General features: G+C 45.5%; 1 protein-coding gene across 1 annotated transcript in view; it reads left to right on the forward strand.

Annotated features, from left to right (window-relative positions):
* Nucleotides 1-225: 225 nt before the first annotated feature.
* Nucleotides 226-23,058, forward strand: part of TSPOAP1 (TSPO associated protein 1) — a 112,404-nt gene continuing 89,571 nt past the window's right edge. The window contains exons 1-4 of the mRNA XM_040422146.1: nt 226-243; nt 368-544; nt 6,416-6,655; nt 20,347-20,430. Coding sequence (XP_040278080.1) covers nt 241-243; nt 368-544; nt 6,416-6,655; nt 20,347-20,430 — 504 coding nt within the window. The 5' untranslated portion in view covers nt 226-240. The remainder of the gene's footprint in view (nt 244-367; nt 545-6,415; nt 6,656-20,346; nt 20,431-23,058) is intronic.

Genomic DNA, 23,058 nt, shown 5'->3' on the forward strand with positions numbered 1-23,058 from the left:
CCTCGTGAACACACACGGCAGCTTATGCTGAAAAGCCAGCTACACTTTAAATGTGAAAGAGGTAAATCTCAAAAAAATGTTGTAGCACTGACATATTCAATTTAACTTCTTCAGAGAAAAAGCTGCATTCCAGAGACTGAGGAGAAGGTGAAAAGACTAAAGAGGAAAAACGCAGAACTTGCAGTTATAGCCAAACGTCTGGAAGAAAGAGCGCAAAAGCTACAAGAAGCCAACCTGAAAATGGTGCGTATTCTCTCCTGTATTTCTATCCGCACCAGGCAGTGCTTCTTCTTATATCAGCTTTTCTGCAGCAATAGATGAATAATCCAAAGGTTTCCTAACTACAGCTTTTATTACCTTCTCTTAGGTGAATACCCCAATACACCTAAGGGGGGCCAGTCTGGAAATGTGTAAGAAGGCATTTGCACTCCAGCGAGCCAAGGATATGAGTGAACAGGCTAGTGCTTTACTGGCAAAAGACAAACAGATCGAAACATTAAAGCAAGAGTGCCAAGAGCTGCAAGCTAAACTGTCGGCTGGAAAGGTAAGTGTAATGAAAACCTTTTTGGTTACTTTCACATCTGCATTTTCAAATCAGTTTTTGAGATCCGGCAGAGGAACTCAAAACGTGAATTAGGCTGCTTTCACACTTGCGGTAGTAGGGTCCGGCAGGCTGTTCCGGCGGGGGCGGGAACAGCCTTCTGGACCTGTGCTAATGCTAGCCCACTGTGCCAACGGACGTCTGCTCTAGCCCCATTCAATATAATGGGGCGGGACAGAGGTTTGGCCACAGCACAGCAAACTAGCCGAGAGGAGGCCGGACAAAAAACGCAGCGTGCTGTACTTTTTGTCCAGTCGCCTCTTGGCATGTTTGCCGTGCTGCGGCCGGACCTCCGGCTGCCCCCATTATAGTGAATAGGCCAGAGCGGACTTCGAGCAGCACAGTGGGCTAGCATTAGCACGGAAAGCATGCCGGACCCTGCTACCGCAAGTGTGAAAGTAGCCTTACTGAGCTAAATGCTTCTGAATAGTGTAGTGCCAGCAGCACCCAGGATAGCGGGTGCTAAACCTTGTAGTTTCAGGACCATGCTGCTCACTTATGAACAGGGCAGTGCCACCATCAGCTGTCACCGACAATGCTGCAGATTAAAATCTTAATATAAAGATTAGACCATGTTTTCAATTTGGCTGCTCACTATTTTTATTTTTTATTTTTTTTAAGTTCATAAAGTGCATTATATATTTTAAAGAGAAAGCTCCAGATCTACCGGTGTCCGTTTGCCTCTCATGCAGTCTTCATTTTGTGTAATCTTTATGTAAGCCTTTTATCAAGATGACTGAGGAATACCAAAGCATTCATTAGCTGTGTTTATAGAGGGATCATTTTCTGTACTTAAACTGTGTTTTTTCATGTAATTAGGGATGCCAGTTGCTTAGCATTTCTGTCTAAGCGCAGCAGAGAATGTGATTTTCACATGATGCTCCGGTTTTGTTTCTAACCTCAGCTGCTGATGTGACAGTAGAGATGAAAGCATCAGTATTAGCCAAGGATTGTTACGGGCTGATGACAACTCGGAAAACATTTCCTAATGATTACTAAGGGTTATACAGGTGTGGACACATATTAAATGGAATCCGCCAGCAGTTTTGACCATGCAAAACTGCTGACAGTGCTAGGTATGGGTCAGGGAGAGTAGTACATACATACCATTTGTAGAGCTTTTATTATCAGGAGTAGTGTGAATGAGATTTTATTCTCTTTATTATGACAATTACCTTGGAGGAAGAACTTTATAGTGAAGTGTTCTCTGCATTGAGTTGCTTCACAGCCCCTCCCCTCTGCTCTGAGTGACAGCTGTAACATCCAAGCAGGAGACCGCTACAGCTGTCACTTAGACCAGAGGGGAGGGGCTGTGACACAGCTCAGTGCAGAAAGCACTTCACAGTGAAGCTCCGCCTCAAGGGCACTTCCAAAAAACAGAATCTGGAAGAATAAAAGCTCATATTCTTACCACTTCTGATAATGATAACTCCACGAAAGGTATATTTGTCTTGCACTCCCCAGACCCAACCAGTATTGTCAAGCTTCTCAAATTCTCCTTATCATGTGCCATACTGTGTCATTTAAAACTCGAGGATCGGAAACTGTGAAAAGAAAATTCCAACCTATGCATTCTATATTACACTAGCAGAAGGACCCGACTTCACATGGGTATATTTCATCTATTTCATTTAATGTTTGTGTGTGTCATTATGAGATATCGACAGTATCCACTATAACAGTGACATCTACAGCACCCCGCCCCCTTAACAGTGACCTCCACAGCCCCCCTCCCCTTAACACTGACCCCGCCCACAGTGCCCCGTCTCCTTAATTTGGGACCTCCACAGCAGCCCACCCACTTAACTTTGACCTTTACAGAGGCCCGCTGCCCATTTAATAGTGCCCTCCACAGTCCCCTCCTCCCTCCACAGTGCCCGCCCCTTTAACAGTGACCTCCACAGTGCCCGCCCCTTTAACAGTGACCTCCACAGTGCCCGCCCCTTTAACAGTGACCTCCACAGTGCCCGCCCCTTTAACAGTGACCTCCACAGTGCCCGCCCCTTTAACAGTGACCTCCACAGTGCCCGCCCCTTTAACAGTGACCTCCACAGTGCCCGCCCCTTTAACAGTGACCTCCACAGTGCCTGCCCCTTTAACAGTGACCTCCACAGTGCCTGCCCCTTTAACAGTGACCTCCACAGTGCCCGCCCCTTTAACAGTGACCTCCACAGTGCCTGCCCCTTTAACAGTGACCTCCACAGTGCCCGCCCCTTTAACAGTGACCTCCACAGTGCCCGCCCCTTTAACAGTGACCTCCACAGTGCCCGCCCCTTTAACAGTGACCTCCACAGTGCCCGCCCCTTTAACAGTGACCTCCACAGTGCCCGCCCCTTTAACAGTGACCTCCACAGTGCCCGCCCCTTTAACAGTGACCTCCACAGTGCCCGCCCCTTTAACAGTGACCTCCACAGTGCCCGCCCCTTTAACAGTGACCTCCACAGTGCCCGCCCCTTTAACAGTGACCTCCACAGTGCCCGCCCCTTTAACAGTGACCTCCACAGTGCCCGCCCCTTTAACAGTGACCTCCACAGTACCCGCCCCTTTAACAGTGACCTCCACAGTGCCCGCCCCTTTAACAGTGACCTCCACAGTGCCCGCCCCTTTAACAGTGACCTCCACAGTGCCCGCCCCTTTAACAGTGACCTCCACAGTGCCCGCCCCTTTAACAGTGACCTCCACAGTGCCCGCCCCTTTAACAGTGACCTCCACAGCGGCTTGCCCCCTTAACAGTAAGATCCACAGCGCCCTCCCCTTTATTAGTAAACTCCACAGTACCCCGTCTCCTTAAGGCCTCATGCACACGACCGTTGTGTGCATCCGTGGCCGTTGTGCCGTTTTCCGTTTTTTTTCGCGGACCCATTGACTTTCAATGGGTCCGTGGAAAAATCTGAAAATGCACCGTTTTGCAGCCGCATCCGTGATCCGTGTTTCCTGTCCGTCAAAAAAATATGACCTGTCCTATTTTTTTGACGGACAACGGTTCACGGACCCATTCAAGTCAATGGGTCCTTGAAAGAACACGGATGCACACAAGATTGCATCCGCGTCCGTGATCCGTGGCCGTAGGTTACTTTTTATACAGACGGATCCGAAGATCCGTCTGCATAAAAGCTTTTTCAGAGATGATGACTTCTAGTTAGAATATACTGAGAACTGTGTACATGACTGCCCCCTGCTGCCCCCTGCTGCCTGGCAGCACCCGATCTCTTACAGGGGGCTGTGATCCGCACAATTAACCCTTCAGGTGCTGTACCTGAAGGGGTTAATTGTGCATATCATAGCCCCCTATAAGAGATCAGGGGCTGCCAGGCAGCAGGGGGCAGACCCCTCTCCCTCCCCAGTTTGAATATCATTGGTGGCCAGTGTGCGGCCTCCCCCCCCTCCCCCCCTATATTGTATTAATATCATTGGTGGCCAGTGTGCGGCCTCCCCTCCCCCACCCACCCCCCTCCGTCGGCCCCCCTCTATTGTAATTTCATTGGTGGCCAGTGTGCGGCCTCCCCTCTCTGCACCATATTGTGTCAACGTCAAACGGATCCATCCCCATTGACCTGCATTGTAATTCAGGACGGATCCGTTTGGCTCCGCACGGCCAGGCGGACAACAAAACGACTGTTTTTTCATGTCCGTGGATCCTCCAAAAATCAAGGAAGACCCACGGACGAAAAAACGGTCACGGACCTACGGACCCCGTTTTTGCGGACCGTAAAAAAAAAACGGTCGTGTGCATGAGGCCTAACAGTGATTTCCACAATATCCTGCCCCCTTGACAGTGACCTCCACAGAGCTCCGTTCCCTTAAAATGTGACCTCTACAACACCCCGTCCCCTTAACAGTGACCTCTACAGCACCCCGCCCCTTAACACTGACCTCCATAGCGGCCTATCCCCCTTAACTGTGACCTCCACCGTTCCATGCCACCTTAACATTGACCTCCACTGCAGCTGCCCCTTTATTAGTGACCTCCACAGTACCCTTTCTCCTTAACAGTGATTTCCACAACACCCCTCCCCATTAACAGTGGCCTCTACAGCAATCTTCCCCTTAACAGTGACCTCCATAGTGGACCGTCCACTTAACTGTGACCTTCACAGCAGCCTGCCCCTAGGGTGGCCAGAGGTCTGGTTTTAGGGCGGACAGTCCAGCTTTCAGACTCCCTGTCCTCTGTCCGGCACAGGGATGTCCTTCTTTTGAACAGCTTACTCTCAGACAGCAGCACTGTGCTGTCTGAGCGTGAGCTGCAGGGAGAAAGTCACCGTCCCACCCACCCCTGAAGCTGACAGAAGTTGATTTTTACCTTCATTTTTTCAATCCCCGTTGGCTGTGGAGTGGGAGGGGGGTGCCTAGCGGGACCGGGGGCAGGGTTTTTAAGTCTGTCTTTTGAGGGTGGCCTGAATAGCCACCCTACCTACGCCCTGAACTGTGACCTCCACAGCACTCTGCCCCATTAAAGCTGACCTACAGCAGTGAAGAAAAATGGATTGGTTGTTATGGAAACCTGGTGTAAAACTGTGTGTCTGTAAAGACTAAGGGCCTGCAAGCTTCTATTGGCTGATAAGGGTCATGTGACCAGGCGTCTATTGCCTAATGCATTTTTTGGGAAAATCTCAGGAACAGTACGTGCTAAAGAGCTGAGACCCGGTCTAAAACCTTCCCGGACACCAAATGTACCTGTGTTCCAAATTTCATGATTTTAATTGTGACGGCACGGATTTCTTTAGCGGACATACACACACACATACATACATACATACATACATACACTCAGCTTTATATATTAGATAAAATCACCATAATTAGCCACAGTTAATACAATTAAACAGTCATTATGAATAGAGATGAGCGAATTTCATATTTCGAAATTCGTTCACGCTTCGTTTACTGGTAAAAGGTGAAGTTGGTTATGGATTTTGTTACCACGGACCATAGCGCAATTCTATGACGGAATGCATAATGTAATGCCTTTAGAGGCATTAGTTATTCATTCCGTCATAATAGAAGTCTGCAGTGAATGTAAAGATGGATGTTACCACCTGGGGGAGTGTCCCTGCAGAGTCTGACACTATCCAATCAGTACCGACAGTGTCAGACTGTGCAGGACACCCCCCCCCCATATGGACATATGGACCTTCATTTCAAAGTGTTAGTAATTCATTCATGACTTCCAATAGGAATAATAAGAATAAATAATCCAGAATTGTTATTACAGGGGAGATGCAAGTAGTTACTAAACCAGACATGTCAGGAGAGGTGACCGGTCCTCTTTGAAACCTTCCTATCTTTTAAAGGGGTTCTGCAGTTTGTTTAAACTGATGATTTATCCTCTGGATAGGTCATCGGCATCTGATCGGCGGGGGTCCAACACTCAGGACCCCCGCCGGTCAGCTGTTTTAGAAGTATCAACTGGCCTGGGTGGGACTAATCTCTATTCAAGTGAACGGAGCTTAGCCACGCCCAGGCCATTGATATTAGTCGTGACATCACTGAGCCAGCGGTAAACAGTGAGACGGCTGCGGTGCTGCTGGAGCGCCGCTGCCTTCTAAAACAGCTGACCGGCGGGGGTCCCGGGTTTCGGACCCCCGCCGATCAGATGCTGATGATCTATCCAGAGGATAAATCATCAGTTTAAACGAACTGCAGAACCCCTTTAAGCTATTACCATACTGAAATCTTTCAGATTTGGAACTATCGCTAGCGTCACGTAGCCAATGTGCCCAGAAATTTACAGCGGATGCCTAAAATATTAGGTATAAATGATGTCCCTATTCACATAGTTGCACTTACTATTAATATTTATTGTATGTTATGCAGGATTTTCCAAGTTACTTGAAGCTGAGTGACTTTAACCATTTGTTACATGAGTCTCAGAAGGAAGTTCTACGGTTACAGAGGCAAATTGCTATGAAATGCTTGAAAGAATCCCTTAATTTGTCGAGATCTGAGGCTCATAGTTCGCCTGTGGAAGCTATGTGTGCAAGACTGGTTTCTTCAGAGCAACCTACAAGGGATCCAGACAATTCCATAATGGCAACATCTGTGGACCCTGTTCAGGTGAGAAAAGTGGTGCTGTCAAAGACAATTGTGTTCAGTAGTATTTACAGAGCACACGCTGTTATAATGGCTTTAGTACCTATGGTGCTGAATAACTGTTTTCCTCACTAAGGCTACTTTCACACCGGCGTTTTGGCTTTCCGTTTGTGAGATCCGTTCAGGGCTCTCAAAAGCGGTCCAAAACGGATCAGTTTTGCCCTAATGAATTCTGAATGGAAAAGGATCCGCTCAGAATGCATCAGTTTGCCTCCGTTCAGTCACCATTCCAGAGGCGGACACCAAAACGCTGCCTGCAGCGTTTTGCTGTCCGCCTGACGAAGCGGAGCCAAATGGATCCGTCCTGGCACACAATGTAAGTTAATGGGGACCGATACGTTTTTTATGACACAATCTGGCACAATAGAAAACGGATCCGTCCTTCATTGACTTTCAAGTGTGTTTATTACGGATCCGTCATGGCTATAGAAGACATAATGCAACCGGACCCGTTCATGACGGATGCATGCGGTTGTATTATTGCAACGGAAGCGTTTTTGCAGATCCATGACGGATCCGCAAAAAACACTAGTGTGAAAGTAGTCTAAAAGGGATTGTCTAGTTTAAAAACCCCATTTCAATATCCTGTTTCTGAATGAATAGGCCCCAGGCGATTAACACTGTGAAAGGGACTTCTGTTTGTCATGGCCCCTTCCTTGTGCTTTGAGAACTTCATTAAAAGGGTCTTCTGTCTTTTTTTTATACTAATGACCTGTCCTCTGGATAGGTCATCAGTGTCTGATCGTCAGGAGTCTGACACCCGGTGGAGACTGTGGCTCATTGTATAGCGGCCATGCTTGGTATCGCAGCTCAGTCCCTTTACTTAAAAGGGACTGAGCTGCACCTAGGTCACGTGACCAATAACTGTGACGTGGCCTAGGGTAAGCTGTGAGAACAGAAAACCACTGATTGGTGGGAGTCTGGGTGTCAAACTGAGGAGAGGTCATCTCAGTATAAAAAAGCTGGAAACCCCCCTAAGTCTCTAAACATTCTTGCTTGCAAATAGGTTAGTATTCCAGTGTTAAAACGTATTCTAAGGCCTCATGCACACGACCGTTGTTGTGGTCGGCATCCGTTGCTCCGTTCCATGGCCCCGCAAAGAAAAATATAGCATGTCCTATTCTTGTCCGTTTTGCGGACAAGAATAGGCATTTCTACAATGGGCCGCCCGTTCCTTTCCGCAAATTGCGGAAAGCACACGGGCGGCTTCTGTTTTTTCAGGATCCGTGGTTTGTGGACCGCAAAAAACGGCACGGTCGTGTGCATGAGGCCTTATGCATCTGTTATCATTTAAAACTGAAACTTGGTTGAAAGTAGTCTTGTTAAATGGCCACCAACAGGGGATTCGGTTCCATTTCATCCGATTTTAATCGCTGTGACTGTCAAGATCGCACAGTCCACTGCCCTATTCTTCCTATACTTGTAAAGGGGGAACTTTATGATCGAAGTCACATTCATCCATTTGACTCTCTTGCAAAACAGATCTGTCCTAAATGCGAATGGGGTTTTGAAACTCTCATCCACGTGTAGTGAAAAAAATCATCAGAAAAACGAGCATGCTCCGGATCTAACAACGAGGCGGGGTTAACAGGGTGCTTTTTAAAAACCAGGTTAAAAAAAAGTGTTTTTACCAAAATTGTGGGTTTCTTTTTGTTTTGTTTTTTTGTTTTTACAGGTGAAAAATGTTAAATAAATTTTTGTAAAAACTGCATAGGCAATCACTTCATTAATTTAACATGTTTCACCTCTAAAAATAAAACATAATCAATCGTGGTAAAAACACATGCACTTTTTGAAAAGCAACACAAAGCCATCAAATCTAATGTTACAGATTTCCACCGCGGGTAGTTAACGTGGGTGTACTCTGTCGTGAATTCATAGCACAACCTGTGGCAAAATCTGCGTTAACACATATAGATTTTGCGGTGAGAGATCTGTGCAGAATTAAATTTTATGTGTAATCATCCTGTCCAATTATTAAAGGGGTTGTCTCACGAAAAATATTCTACAGTTTTCAAACCAGCACCTGGATCTGAATACTTTTGTAATTGCATGGAATTAAAAATTTTGCATAGCCACTGAGTTATTCACTGACATCTATCTGTATAGCGCCACCCGCTGTTTATTTCTTTGTCCGGCTCACTGAGAAGGCCGCACACGCTCAGTTTCATCCTTCAACTGCCTCCTGAGCTGTGATAGGGAGAGAACTGCAGCGAATGGACACGCCCCCTGAGCTGTAGAATAAAAGACACTCCCCTTGAGCTGTCAGCTTGATATACATGTAGTAGAGCAATGACTGGGGAGATCTCTGGATCCATGTGAGGTACAGGCTGGTTCTAGGTTCGTTAGAAAGACATTGTCATGTACTATGCAATTTAATTGTTTACATTAGTCATGGGTTAACCCCTTTAACTAATCATGTGCATTTGATTAGTGACTTGTTGATGCCAATTACTCTGGGATCGGCCAGTTTACACGATTGTATGCGGTCCGGACAGTAAGGTCCATGTGACGGCCATATTTCTCAGACTGATGTTTGAACTGGACCTGGAGTTGAGGTCCGTAAACTTGTGGCTGTGCTGGAGCACTCATCCAGTATAATACAGTAATGCTCTTGTGTGGTCTCAGCCTATCTGATTATCAGTCCCAGAAATCTCATCACCAAAGGTTTACAAATGGTTACTTTAGGCCTGATAAATATGAACACAGAACTGAAGGAGTCGTATGTATTCTGTATATCGCTGGGGACACTTTGGAAGGATTAACTCCTCAATTTCTGAGAAAAACAGGAGGTACTAGTCGAGTCCATTGAGATATGATCTGTTTTAGTCTTTACAAGTGAGAGCAATAATGGATTTTAATGAATTCTCAATGCTTGGTTAATGCACTGTGCGCTCTCTGGAGGCTTCTGTGTATTTTATCTGACTGTAACAGCAATCTGCACGCTGGGGAATAAATAGGCTCTCTGGGTTTTTTTTGGGGTTTTTTTCTAAATAAAAAAAAAACTGGAAAGTTTGGTAGAAGAATAAATAGATAATGCCATGTTTTTGTTTTTTTTAAGTGGCCGGCCTGAGCCTATGCATCTCCTATCCACAGTGCTTGGACCTCCACCGATTCTGCTCCATTTGCCTATTCCCGGCAGTCCCATGGGGAATGAATTGAGCGGCAGGGTGCATGCTCAGTTTGCTGCTCTGTCAGGACAGCAATATTGGATCCGAATTCCCGAGATTGGGGGGGTCGCACCTGTTGAATCCCCACAGATCAGTTAGTTATGCCCTATCCTGTGAATATGGGATTACTTTCATACTTAAAGGGAGTCTTTCACCTACAATCACCATTATAGAACACTAACATCAGGATCGCCATTACATTCCCCATATTAGAATGCTACCTTTCATATTGCTGAGCGTTTAATGCACTTGTGCCGGCCCGTACATCGCGCTCTAGCCGTCCTTGTGCCTCTGCCCATAATGGGAAATAAAGTGCGCAGGCGCGGCGAATCTGTTGAATGGCGCTGGATTTCTCACTAAGAGGAGGACGTAATCAGAAGAACCTAGGGTGGGCCAGAGGGGTGAAAGGGGAGGGGTTTCGTATGAAAAGCACCGAGGGGCCTGGGCAGTGGCCGCATGAACGCCACACCTGGGCTAATTAACATATTCAATAAAAGTGTTTTTCTGAGAAAATCGGCGATGGACAGCAATATGGAAGGTAGCATATGGGGAATGTAATGGAGATACTGATGTTAGTGTTCTATAATGGTGATTTTAGGTGAAAGACTCCCTTTAATACAACCCATTTGGTGCTTTAGCATACCAAGACATTTTGGACAATTGTATTCTTCCAACTGTGTGGGAACATTTTGGGGAAGACCCTTATCTGTCCCAGCATGACTGTGCCCCAGTGCCCATAAAGGTATGGTTGGGTGAGTTTGGTGTGAAAGAACACGACTGGCCACACAGAGCCCTGACCTCAACACCTACAGTAATAGATCCGTACTAGTTAGGCTACTTTCACACTAGCGTTCGGGGCTCCGCTTGTGAGTTCCGTTTAAAGGCTCTCACAAGCGGCCCCGAACGGATCCGTCCAGCCCTAATGCATTCTGAGTGGATGCGGATCCGCTCAGAATGCATCAGTCTGGCTCCGTTCAGCCTCCGCTCCGCTCAGCAGGCGGACACCTGAACGCAGCTTGCAGCGTTCGGGTGTCCTCCTGGCCGTGCGGAGGCAAACGGATCCGTCCAGACTTACAATGTAAGTCAATGGGGACGGATCCGTTTGAAGATGACACAGTATGGCTCAATTTTCAAACGGATCCGTCCCCCATTGACTTTCAATGTAAAGTCAAAACGGATCCGTTTGCATTATCATGAAAAAAAAAATAAAAAAAATTAAAAAAAAAATATATTTTTTTTTTGTTCATGGTTATGCAAACGGATCCGTTCTGAACGGATGCAAGCGTTTGCATTATAGGAGCGGATCCGTCTGTGCAGACACCAGACGGATCCGCTCCTAACGCAAGTGTGAAAGTAGCCTTACCTGCAGTTACCTACTCTGTCCACTACACAATGGAGGGTGCTTTGTGATTCTGTCACCTGACCTACTGCGGAATAGCCGATCAGACCCCTACCAACCAGATATTGATGGCTTATCCTGAGGATAGAGCATCAATAGTATAACCCTGAACAATCCTTTTAATGCCTTGATTAGTGCCAGGAACAGTTCCCCTATTAGTGCCAGCCATCAGGTGCAGCAGTCATATCTGAGGAAGGTCCATGAGACCGCAACATCAGGTATTTAGTTTGCCCTCTAATAAAAACCCTTAAAGGGGTTTTCCCATCTTAGACAATAGGGGCATATCGCTAGGATATGCCCCCATTGTCTGATAGGTGCGGGTCGCTCCTCTGGGACCTGCACCTATGTCGTAAACGCAGCTGGCCACCACCAGGCGTTCTTGTTGGCCTGCCGAAAATAGCGAGCATCGCTCTCTGCTATTTTTGGAATCCCCGTAGAAATTAATGGGAGCGCACAGCGCTTGCGCGCCCACCCTCCATTCATTTCTATTGAGCCTCTGAAAAAAGCTGAGTGCTGGCTCGGCTATTTCCGTCGGCCCCATAGAAGTGAATGGAAGCGATTTGGACTCCCATTCATTTCTATGGGTATTCCGAAAATGGTAGAGAGCGCTGCTCGCTATTTTTGGCAGGCCAATAGGAACGCCTGGTGGTTGACTGCTTGGTTTTCGGCTGCGTTTAGTAGATAGGTGCGGGTGCCACCTAGTAATATGCCCCATTGTCTGAGATGGGTATACCCCTTTAATAAGCATTACCCACTGGAATGCAGAGTTCTTATCAGAATCTGTACATTGCTTTCGAACCAGTTCCTCTCTAATCAGGGCATTGTACCGTCTGTTTGGAGACACTGTTGTCTCTCTTAGGGTCCATTCACACGTCTGTATGTGTTTTGCGGATCCGTAAAACACGGACATCGGCAATGTGCGTTCCGCATTTTGTGGACCCCGCATCGCCGGCACTCTCATAGAAAATGCCTTTTCTTGTCCGCAATTGCGGAACGGAAGTGCGGATCCGCGGATGCGGACAGCACCTTCCGGCCCCATCGAAAATGAATGTGTCCGCATCTGTTCCGCAAAATTGCGGAACAGATGCGGGCCCATTTTGCGGACGTGTGAATGGACCCTTAGGGGGTGGTATGATTGCTGCACGGTTTATGGACCTTAGAAAGTGAAGTATGGAGCCCTCCCTAAAATGTGTTCTGTGCTGTATTAAAGCTGAAGATGGTAATATTACCATAGGTCCAATATATACAGTAATTTTTGGTGCCTATTTAGACAGTGGTGCCGTCCTGTTATCACTTGAACAGTACATGTCGCCCGCTCAACACAAGCCGGTCCTGGACTGTATGTAGCTTGGGGTTTCCTGCTTTGTAATGTAAATCTGGCCTCTTAATAATACTCCTTCTGGAGCTCAAGATTCATAAATCCGTCTGAAAACCACCCCGTCTTCCAGGCAGAGGTGTCGGTGGAGCAGAAAAAAGGAAGCTCCCTAGTGAACAAACCCCTGCTCTTCCTGCTATTTTCTGCACCCTTTCATTGCTGGCTTATGTGCTTTAAATGGAGCTAGTTGATGCCTCTGACTTCATGCTTACTATAGAAAAGTAAGGCCAGCGACTCAAAAATGCTTTGCCTTAAGGAAGCCGGTCTTGCTGTGTAGAAGAGGATTTTGCGTGCTGTCAGTCATGACACCTGCTAAGGACAGCCTTTAGGGATTTAAGCTTGTTCCACTATATATGAAAGCCGAGCAGATGCTGTCAGCAAATAAAGAGGAGAAGCTATGGATGCCAGGCTGACGTAAGAGGCTTGGACGTGTGCTAGTGCAGAAGTCGAGCTCCTGTTGCATTTAGGGCCATCTCTGTGTACCTGACCCTCGCCTCCCGTGCGCCCTTCTCCCCTGCCTGGACATGGTCTGATCCTCCTAATCCCTTTGGTTGCTGTGGTAGCGGTGCGGATTGGGCTGCTGTAGTAGGTAGGACATAGCTCTGCTTCTTGCTGGATTGCCGGCATCAAACACGACGTACCAGACTTTCAGGTAGGAACGTTTCAGTTTATTGTAGCAGAGCAGAGGTTTGGAGGAAAGTTGTGACATTACATTAAGCCTAAGCAGCTCTACAGTTTCACCCTCACCCTCTTTATACTAGAATTACAAACCTTCAGATTCAGACAGCGGGAACGTTTTCTTTTTTCTTTTACTGCCGAAGGCAATAATGATTAAGATTGCAAATAAATGCAAATTTAGTTGACCCATAAGAGATGAGGGCACATTAGTGTTTTCTACCACCTGCGGGGGAGCAGCCTTTACTGTACAATGACGGATGGCAATGCTGCTGAAATGTTAGAAAGCGATAAGCAGATGGTGATTTAATGCCGGTTTTTCAATATAATTAAAATTATTATTAAAAATTCGCTCTCGCTGTTGGACCTTTGGGTCAGAGGATGTGAAGACAAATACAGGCCTAGTCCTGTTCTGTCTTTACAAGCCTCTTGTGTAGAAGTAATTAACTCTTTTTCATAGGGGTTTATGCCCCATTCTGCGTGGTTATGTCGTCCCTGTAAAGGACCCAATTACATAGCAAAGTAATTTATGTTGGGTAGTTACTGTAAAGGTGTGAACAGCTTGCCTATTTGAAGGAGTTAGTGACCATTTCTAGAATGTTCTGGTGATTTGCAGTATCAGGATCTAAAGGGGTTCTCTCATGAAGAAGAACGGTGTCCATACGCCTCCATCAGGGCATATGGTCATCATGGGTAGGGGGTGCATTTTGAAGGAGTTATCTCTGAAAAACCAACCTTGTTTTAATACCCTGTGCTGGTCATGGGTGGGGGGTATTCGCCCGTTTGGCAAGAATGGAGAGTCAATGTGTGAGTGGCTGCAGCAACATTGATTCCTGGTAATGGGAGATGGACCTGGGATGGGCAGCTAGTCGCCCGGGGATCACATCTTTAAAAGGATGGTCTCTGAGACAACCAATTTAAGTGATAACAGTATTTTATTTTGGTGCCTCCTAATGTTGAAGTAAAGTATCTCAAGAAGCAGACTTTGAAAAAACCTGCAGGATGGAGACAATGGACCTTATTGATGAACTGTAGTGTCCAAAATGTGGATTCCGACCCAATCTCTGCTTGATTCTCCTCTACTCCTTCCAGCAATATGCAGTGTGTGCCACCAGCACTGTAGTGTAGTAGTTCTCTCTGGTAGCGGGGTAAACTCCAGGAATGCCCATTGCCACTTAGCCTGGCTGCCAATATTAGAGATACCACATACCTAAAAGGAGTTGATATGGCACGTTTCTGCCAAAAATGATACCTGTTTGGAGAGAACGTCTTGTTCATGGTTTCACAAACACGGAGTACATTGCCACTGTAAAATCTTCATAACATTTCAGATGTAGGAAAAAATAATTACAAATTCATGGCCTTAAAGGGGTTGTCTCATGACAGACAATGGGGGCATATCGCTAGGATATGCTGCCATTGTCTTATAGGTGGGGGTCCCACCACTGGGACCTTCACCTATATTGAGAACGGAGCCCCGAAAGTGAAGGAGTGCGCATGTGCAGCCTCCCTGCATTCATTTTCTATGGGGCCGGCGAAAATAGCCGAGCGGTGGGACCCGCACCTAAAAGACAATGGCAGCATATCCTAGCGATATGTCCCCATTGTCTAAGATGAGACAACCCCTTTAAGCATTTCCATCTCTCCACTTTCCATTCCAATGGACCTCTGAAAGTATGGCATATCTCAGGCTTCAAGAGGACCTTTCACCACAAAATGCAATGCAATCTGACAGCACCATGTTGTAGAGCAGAAGAAGCTGATCAGATTGATATATAGTATTATGTGATAAGATTCAGTAAAACCTGTAATTTATACATTTATAGCTCTGCCTTTTCCACCTCCTGTGAACAGCTATCGGTACAGGAGGAGGAGGAGTTATCAGTGATTGATAGGATCATGAGTATAAGTGTGTATACAGAGATAGCTGTCAGTCACTGGTAACTCCTCCTCCTGTACCGATTGCCTTTTCCACCTCCTGTGAACAGCTATCGGTACAGGAGGAGGAGTTACCAGTGATTGATAGCATCATGTGTATAAATGTGTATACAGACATAGCTGTCAGTCACTGGTAACTCCTCCCTCCACCAATAGCAAAGATATATAAATATATAAATTACAAGTTACACTAAATCTTTTCCCACAAAACTATACATCAATCTACTCCGCTCCTCCTGCTCTATAACATGCTGCTTTCAGATTGCATTGAATTTTATGGTGACAGGTCCTCTTTCACATTATCCCTGCATACACACAATGGGGGAAACTTATCAAAACTGGTGCAAAAGAAAACTGGCTTAGTTGGCCATAGCAACCAGATCCCACCTTTGACTTGTCAGAGCTCCTGTGGAAAAATTAAAGGTGGGATCTGATTAGTTGCCATGAGCAACTTAGCCAGTTTTGGTAAATCTCCCCCAATGTTTCTCTGTCAGTTATCCCCCTCCAGTACGCCTCCGGATAGTTGGTAAACCAGTGGGGGAGATTTATCAAGCCTGGTGTCATGGAAAACTGGCTAGTTGCCCATGGCAACCAATCAAATTCCTCCTTTTAATGTTCAGAGCTGCTTTGGAAACAGTTTTGCACCTATTTTTACACCAGTTTGTATAAATCTACCCTAGAGTGTCTCTTGTGCCAGCACTTCATCAATGGCAGTAAAGATCATTGGCCAGTCTACTTTCCAGCACTTTGGGGCACATTTATTAAGACTGGCGTTTTAGACGCCCTAAACTGGCAGTGGATCCACCGAAGTTATGAAGAGACGCCGGCCTCTTCATAACTTTGGCGCATCCATTGCCAGTTATAAATGTAAGACAGCTTCCGAGCGGTCTTACATTTAGACCTTTTTCTTCCCCAAAAGCCCTTGCCATAGTTTATTTTCACTGCTTCTCTCGTGTGTGTTATTTTCACACACTCCACCTTTATTGGCTCCAGTACTAAAGCCCTAGTTACAGTGGAAACAGAGAGTAAATATGCAAAATTTAAGTAAAAAAACAAAAATAAAACTATACATTTACAAAAGAAAATAACTCAACATAGTTAATAAATGTATGATGGCTCGGGGTCTGACAACTGGGAGAAGACTTGCACAACTACCTCTCTGTACACTTGGTTTATATTGAAGGAGGCCGCTCCCCACTGAAGGAGATGGAGAGGTGGTCACCCAAATGCTCCATTCACACAGGGCATTTGTGGACCCCAGTTTTTGTGAGTGCTTGGAATCCCAATCCCATTGATCAGATCTCCCAGTGATTGTACATTTATCAATTTATCCCCAGGAACATCAGGGACTGATGCTTGTGCAGCTTCAGGCTTTGGGCCTGTAAATCAGCATAGAGGTTAGTTAACAGAAACAATATTTCCCATAGAAGAATATTTGGTAGAAATTATTATTTCTGGGGCAATTATTTACATGATTGTTAGCATCAGCCGTGAGTACATACTTACTGAAGGCATCCATAAATCAACGAAACCGCAGCGCTCTCTCGTCTCTTTTTGTATCCTTTATTCCATCAAATTCATGCGACGTTTCGACCAGAGCGGTCTTTTTCAAGCAACTGACAATAACTCATTACCAGGCTTAAAGGGAGTCTGTCACCTACATAACCGGTTTTAAACTGATAATATAGCTCTGTGGGAGGCAGATCCATAACACTGATGGTACCCATGTTTAGTTTTTCAGAGCCTCCAAAGTACCTAAAATGAAGTTTTAAAGATATGCAAATTACGGTTACCTATCGCAAGTGCCCAGTGCTCCCCGCCTTACTTGCTCCTGACTCCTCTGTATAGTCCGGCCAGCCCTGTATCCTTGCGGCGGCATTCTCATCTCCATTCATAATCTAGTGCCTGTGCGCTTCACCGCCGGGTCTGGGCATGTGTAGTACATTGCCCACTGTGGGCAGAGGCATACTGATATGCCGTGCGCATGCGCCAGTTACGTAACGAGCCCGGCGGTGAAGCGCACAGGCTCTGGATTATGAATGGAGACGAAAATGCTGCCGCAAGGATACAGGGCTGGCCGGACGATACAGAGGGGAGGAGTCAGGAGTAAGTAAGGCAGGGAGCACTGGGCACTTGCGATAGGTAATCGTAATTTGCATATCGCATAGGGTAAGGCATCCTTTCAAATCAGCAAATCAGCACTTACTTTAGAACGCCCGGTGGAATGCTGGTGGGATGTAGGGTCATCATATCCCAAGGTGTCATGCCGGTAAGTCAGTGTCCCCCTAGCTCCTGTGCGCTTGTGCAGGCGTGCCGGGACAGAATACGCGCCAAAAAACTTTAGTATATCGGCGTCCCTAAGTTCACAGTGCGCAGGTGTGCCAGAGCGGAACTAGCGCATGCGCATATGCGCGTTCAATGTGTGTAGACGCACCAGGACAGAGCTCACGCAGGCGCACCTGCTTACTGCCAGTCCATGGTCCTATTGCGCAAGCGCTCAAGAAGGGGCTCAAGCAGGCGCACAAATACACAGCTGGCTAGCGCAATATTAGGCATCTAGTTCAACTATATCATAGGACGGACAATAAGTAAGAAGACATACAGTGTTTTATAATAATATAGAACTGGGTGCGTTATCAAATAGACAATGGTCTGTCTCAACACTCTTAGTTAACTTGTCAAATAGCAGAGGTAGACATCAACAAAGTGATAATTTTAATTACACCTTAATATATCCCTCGCCGACAGTCCCACTAGTTATATGGAGAAAACTCTGGTGATTATGTATGTGCGTATCACTAAAGCAGAGAGATAGGCCGTTAAACATGTACACGGACAGTGGCAGAGTCACACTACTAAGTGTGCGACTACCTTACAGTCCAAAACCATTCAACGCTTATGGTCACAATAGGACTGGGGCACCCCCCGGGGGATGCCCCTTTGTTCCATGCGACCGCCATTGCGTATGTTAAATGCCTTCTCCATCCTACCGATAGGAGGAGGCGATTTGCCATGTACATCTGACCAAAAAGGGGAGGGGTGTGAAGAGACCCATTCCTGGGTCCCCCACTCCCTCAAGGGGTTAACATTCACACCAGCCGAAACCCCTAGCTATAGTGAGATCGCACAATGATAAAAAATAAAAGAATTAATGGCCAATAAAGTAAATAGACTGTCTCGGGGGATTGGTGTGTATACACTTGTTGATACCTATGTTCTGTATAGACAAAGAACAAAATGACCCAGTTGGTAATGGTTCTAATAGCACTCAACTTATTGTCTTTATAGTCCAATTGTGTGGTCATGTTATAGCTACCAATGCCCAACCAGTCGGTTGTAAGGGAGAATTGTCACTGTGACCCTGCCCACCAGACGTCCACTCGGGGTCCAATCTGTTAAAATAAAGACATATATTAGTCTCTATAATCATAACCAAATGGTTAGGCACAATACTTTAAATGACATTGTGTAGTACTTGGTATGAAAAACACAATATTCCTTCTGGATCAGTAGAGCGTGCCAATCCTAAAGTCCCTATTCAAACCGTTCGGTTCGAGCTTTTGGAGTTCAAAAATCCATTTTAACTCAAATCTCTTAAGTTTCTTTTCCCTAAATCTCCTCCCCTTCTCTGGGGGGTATACCGTCTATGATACGGAAGCGAAGTTGTGCAACATTATGCTTGAACTTCAGAAAGTGTTCCGGTACTGGTGGCTCAATTTTTTGTGGGTCCTCATTCTTTTTTCCTGAGAGCAATTTACGTATCTGGTAGCGGTGCTGGTTTAGTCTATTTCTCATTTCCTGTGTTGTTTCGCCCACATCGAGTAGCCCACATGGGCACTGCAGAATAAATATTACGTACTCCGACTTACAAGTATAATATCTTTTTAATAGGGTACCTTTTCCCAGTTCTAGGGTGTGTGAAACTATCTCCCTTAAGCATACCATTACAGTTACAGCAGCTCAAGCATGGGTAGCAGCCTTGTGAACTAAGGGACGCTGATATACTAAAGTTTTTTGGCGCGTATTCTGTCCCGGCACGCCTGCGCAAGCGCATAGGAGCTAGGGGGACGCTGACTTACCGGCATGACACCTTGGGATATGATGACCCTACATCCCACCAGCATTCCACCGGGCGTTCTAAAGTAAGTGCTGATTTGCTGATTTGAAAGGATGCCTTACCCTATACTATTTTAACATTGTTGTGATTTGTTATGAGATGTGTGGTAGCCCCTCCTACAAGGAGGATATTTAAAGGGGACCTTTCACCGATTCTTACCTTATGAACTAACTATACAGACATGTAGAGCAGCACCCGGGGATCTCACTGCACTTACTATTATCCCCGGGCGCCGCTCCGTTCTCCTGCTATGCCCTCCGGTATCTCCGCTCACTAAGTTATAGTAGGCGGAGATACCAGTCCCTAAGTTATGGTAGGCGGAGTCTGCCCTAGCGCTGGCCAATCGCAGCGCAGAGCTCACAGCCTGGGAGGTTATTTTCTCCCAGGCTGTGAGCTCTGCAATGCGATTGGCCAGCGCTAGGGCAGACTCCGCCTACCATAACTTAGGGAACGGAGATACCGGAGGGCATAGCAGGAGAACGGAGCGGCGCCCGGGGATAATAGTAAGTGCAGAGAGATCCCCGGGCGCCGCTCCACATGTATGTATACTTAGTTCATAGGGTAAGAATCGGTGAAAGGTCCTCTTTAAGCCTGGTAATGAGTTATTGTCAGTTGCTTGAAAAAGACCACTCTGGTCGAAACGTTGCATGAATTCGATGGAATAAAGGATACAAAAAGAGACGAGAGAGTGCTGCGGTTTCGATGATTTATGGATGCCTGCTTGGAGGGACTCTACGGACTGGCGTCTAACACCGCGTGCACCACCACATATAAGGCCAGTATACCCCTATCTGCTGCTACTCCTACTATACCATTATACATACTTACTGAAACCGTAAAGATCCTATTTTTGCACCTTTTTATTTTTTTATATAAACATTTTTTTATTTCAGTTCTAAACCTCAATATACAAAATGCAGTTTAATGAAACGATACATATACATGTATATGTTTTATGTCTTTCTTCTTCTCTTTTTTAAGGAGATTGAATTAAGTAGAAAACGGAAAGAATGTGAAGTTTTAGAGCAAGAGGTAACAAAGAAGCAGAAGAGATGTGAAGAATTGGTAAGGAAATGAGCATGCTTGATTATCTAAGGGTACTTTCACACTAGCATTTTTCTTTTCCGGCACCGAGTTCCGTCAAAGGGGCTCAATACCGGAAAATAACTGATCAGTTTTATTCCCAGGCATTCTGAATGGAGAGAAATCTGTTCAGTATGCATCAAGATGTCTTCAGTTCTGTCACTGAATTCCGTTTTTGACGGAGGAAATACCGCAGCATGCTGCGGTATTATCTCCGTCCAAAATTCCGGATCTGGCATTAATTTACATTGAAATGTATTAGTACCGGATCCGCAAAATACTGCAATGCTGGATCAGTCATTGCATGCGCAGACCGGTAAAAATGTGAATTTTTTTTTTTAAACAGATCCGTTCTTGCATTGCATTTGTGAGACTGATCAGTCTACAAATGTTGTCCGTTTGCATGCAGATTGCCTGATCCCGCAGGCAGTTCCGGCGACGGACCTGCTTGCCGGATAACTCTGCCGCAAGTGTGAAAATAGTCTAACTATAATCTGTACATGTGGCAGGAGCCAAATATATTCTTTAGTATAGCTACCATTTCCTCTCCTGTTAACCAGGGGGTGTAACAAGTAACTATGAGGCCCCATAGCAGACTTTGAAATGGGACCCCACTCCACCATCATCACCTTTGGCAGCAAGTTTAGAATATGGAAAGTTTCATGATTGTTATGGTGTCTGCCTAATGCACAGATATAATGCACACAGTGATGTCACAGTAAGGGGGTAAATCTCACAGTGATGCCACAGTAAAAGCATAATAACCACATTGATGTCACAGTACTGGAATAATGTTCACAGTGATGTCACAGTACTGGAATAATGTTCACAGTGATGTCACAGTACTGGAATAATGTTCACAGTGATGTCACAGTACTGGAATAATGTTCACAGTGATGTCACAGTACTGGAATAATGTTCACAGTGATGTCACAGTACTGGAATAATGTTCACAGTGATGTCACACTACCGGGATGATGCACGCAGTGATGTCACCACAGTGAGGTAATGTGCACAATGATGTTGCTGCACAACAATTATACAAACTTACAAGAATACAGTAATGCACAACATGATATAGAACAGAGATAACAGCAAGGAAAAAACCCTACCGTTATATCACATGGTATAATGTACACATGTTATAGTACAGGAGTAATGCAGCAAGTACTGCCGCAGAATGGGATAATGCATATGGCTTTGGTTCAGTTTTACAGGTCACCTTACATAGTTATTACTACCTGCACCCTATGCCTGAGTAGAAATGGCCCCTTTAAGTGTTGGCCCCCAGAGCGGCTGCTACCCTGTGAGTTATACCCATTGTCGGCTGATACAGTTATGAACCAACCACTTTTTCTAAGATTACATTTATAAAACACATGATTTAGTTTAAAATTTGACGTTATTCTTCACTCCTTAGAGATGGTCTGTCATGGTATTTAACTCAAATACTGTTGTACTACATATAGAGGTTTTGTCACTTTGATGTACCATTCAGACTGTCAGTCACATTTCTTGCTTTCTGTAAGCTGGGAACCCCATTACTAGGAATGTGTTGTAAGAAAGTGACCTATTGTTTACATTTAAAAAATAATGTTAAATATATATATTTTTTCCCAGTGATTTAATTACTTATTTTATTTTCCATGCCCCTATCTATAGCTAAAAAAGAAGTTTTCACATTAGTCACGAGGTCTAAATGTATGTCAAGACTTTCTGTTCCTTGAGAGCAGGGACATGGGCCATAGACACAATGGACTGGAGGAGACTCTAGTGAGTTCTATGGCCTGCTCTGTGACCTGTGCTGAGGACAGGAGGGAGTAGATGAGCTGTGATATCACCTTGTGTTATCTATACAAAGGGGATATCTACGATTGTAATTCTGCCTGTGATGATAATGCAATGGCTACTGAAACGTATCCTGTACAGAACAGAAATTCTAGACATATTATTAGGCTTAGTGGTCAATGAGAAAACTGCAGGATTTTGTGTATTTTATTTTTAAAATATTTTTGGTGACATGGAAAATAGAAACAAAAATTAATTGATTTAAACAACAGGACAATTTCTGATCACGCATTCTAATAATTGTGCATCTGCCGTTACAAACAATAGCAGTTCTACAGACCTGTGAGAGCACTTGTAGGTCAGTGGAGCCTATTGATCACCTTGGTGGTGTGGCTGGGCTGGGTTTAGACCTGCGCACAGTCTACTCTTCAGAAGAAATGTGGCAGTGAGTATACTCCAGTGTATGCATGTCTGTGGATAACCTGTGAGGATATATGTCTGACATGGTATGCTCTTGTATCAAAAATCAGTCCATGAATGCGCTAAAATGTAAGCATTGTTGTAGGGGGTTGTCCAGAATTAGCAAAAACATGGCTGCTTTCCTCCAGAAACAGCACAACAGCTGTCCACAAGGTTGTGTGTGGTATTGAATTCAATTTGGCCCCATTTACCTCAATGAGCTGCAGTACCAGACACAACCAATAGGCAGACGTGGTGCTGTTTCAGGAAGAAGCAGCCATGGTTTTCCTAACCTTGTAAAACCTGTTTAATTCTTTTAAAAGCCATTGTTTTAGTTTTTCCTTTTAGTTATAAAGGGTCATT

The sequence above is a fragment of the Bufo bufo genome, chromosome 3 (assembly GCF_905171765.1).
Source record: "Bufo bufo chromosome 3, aBufBuf1.1, whole genome shotgun sequence".
Lineage (NCBI taxonomy): Eukaryota > Metazoa > Chordata > Amphibia > Anura > Bufonidae > Bufo > Bufo bufo.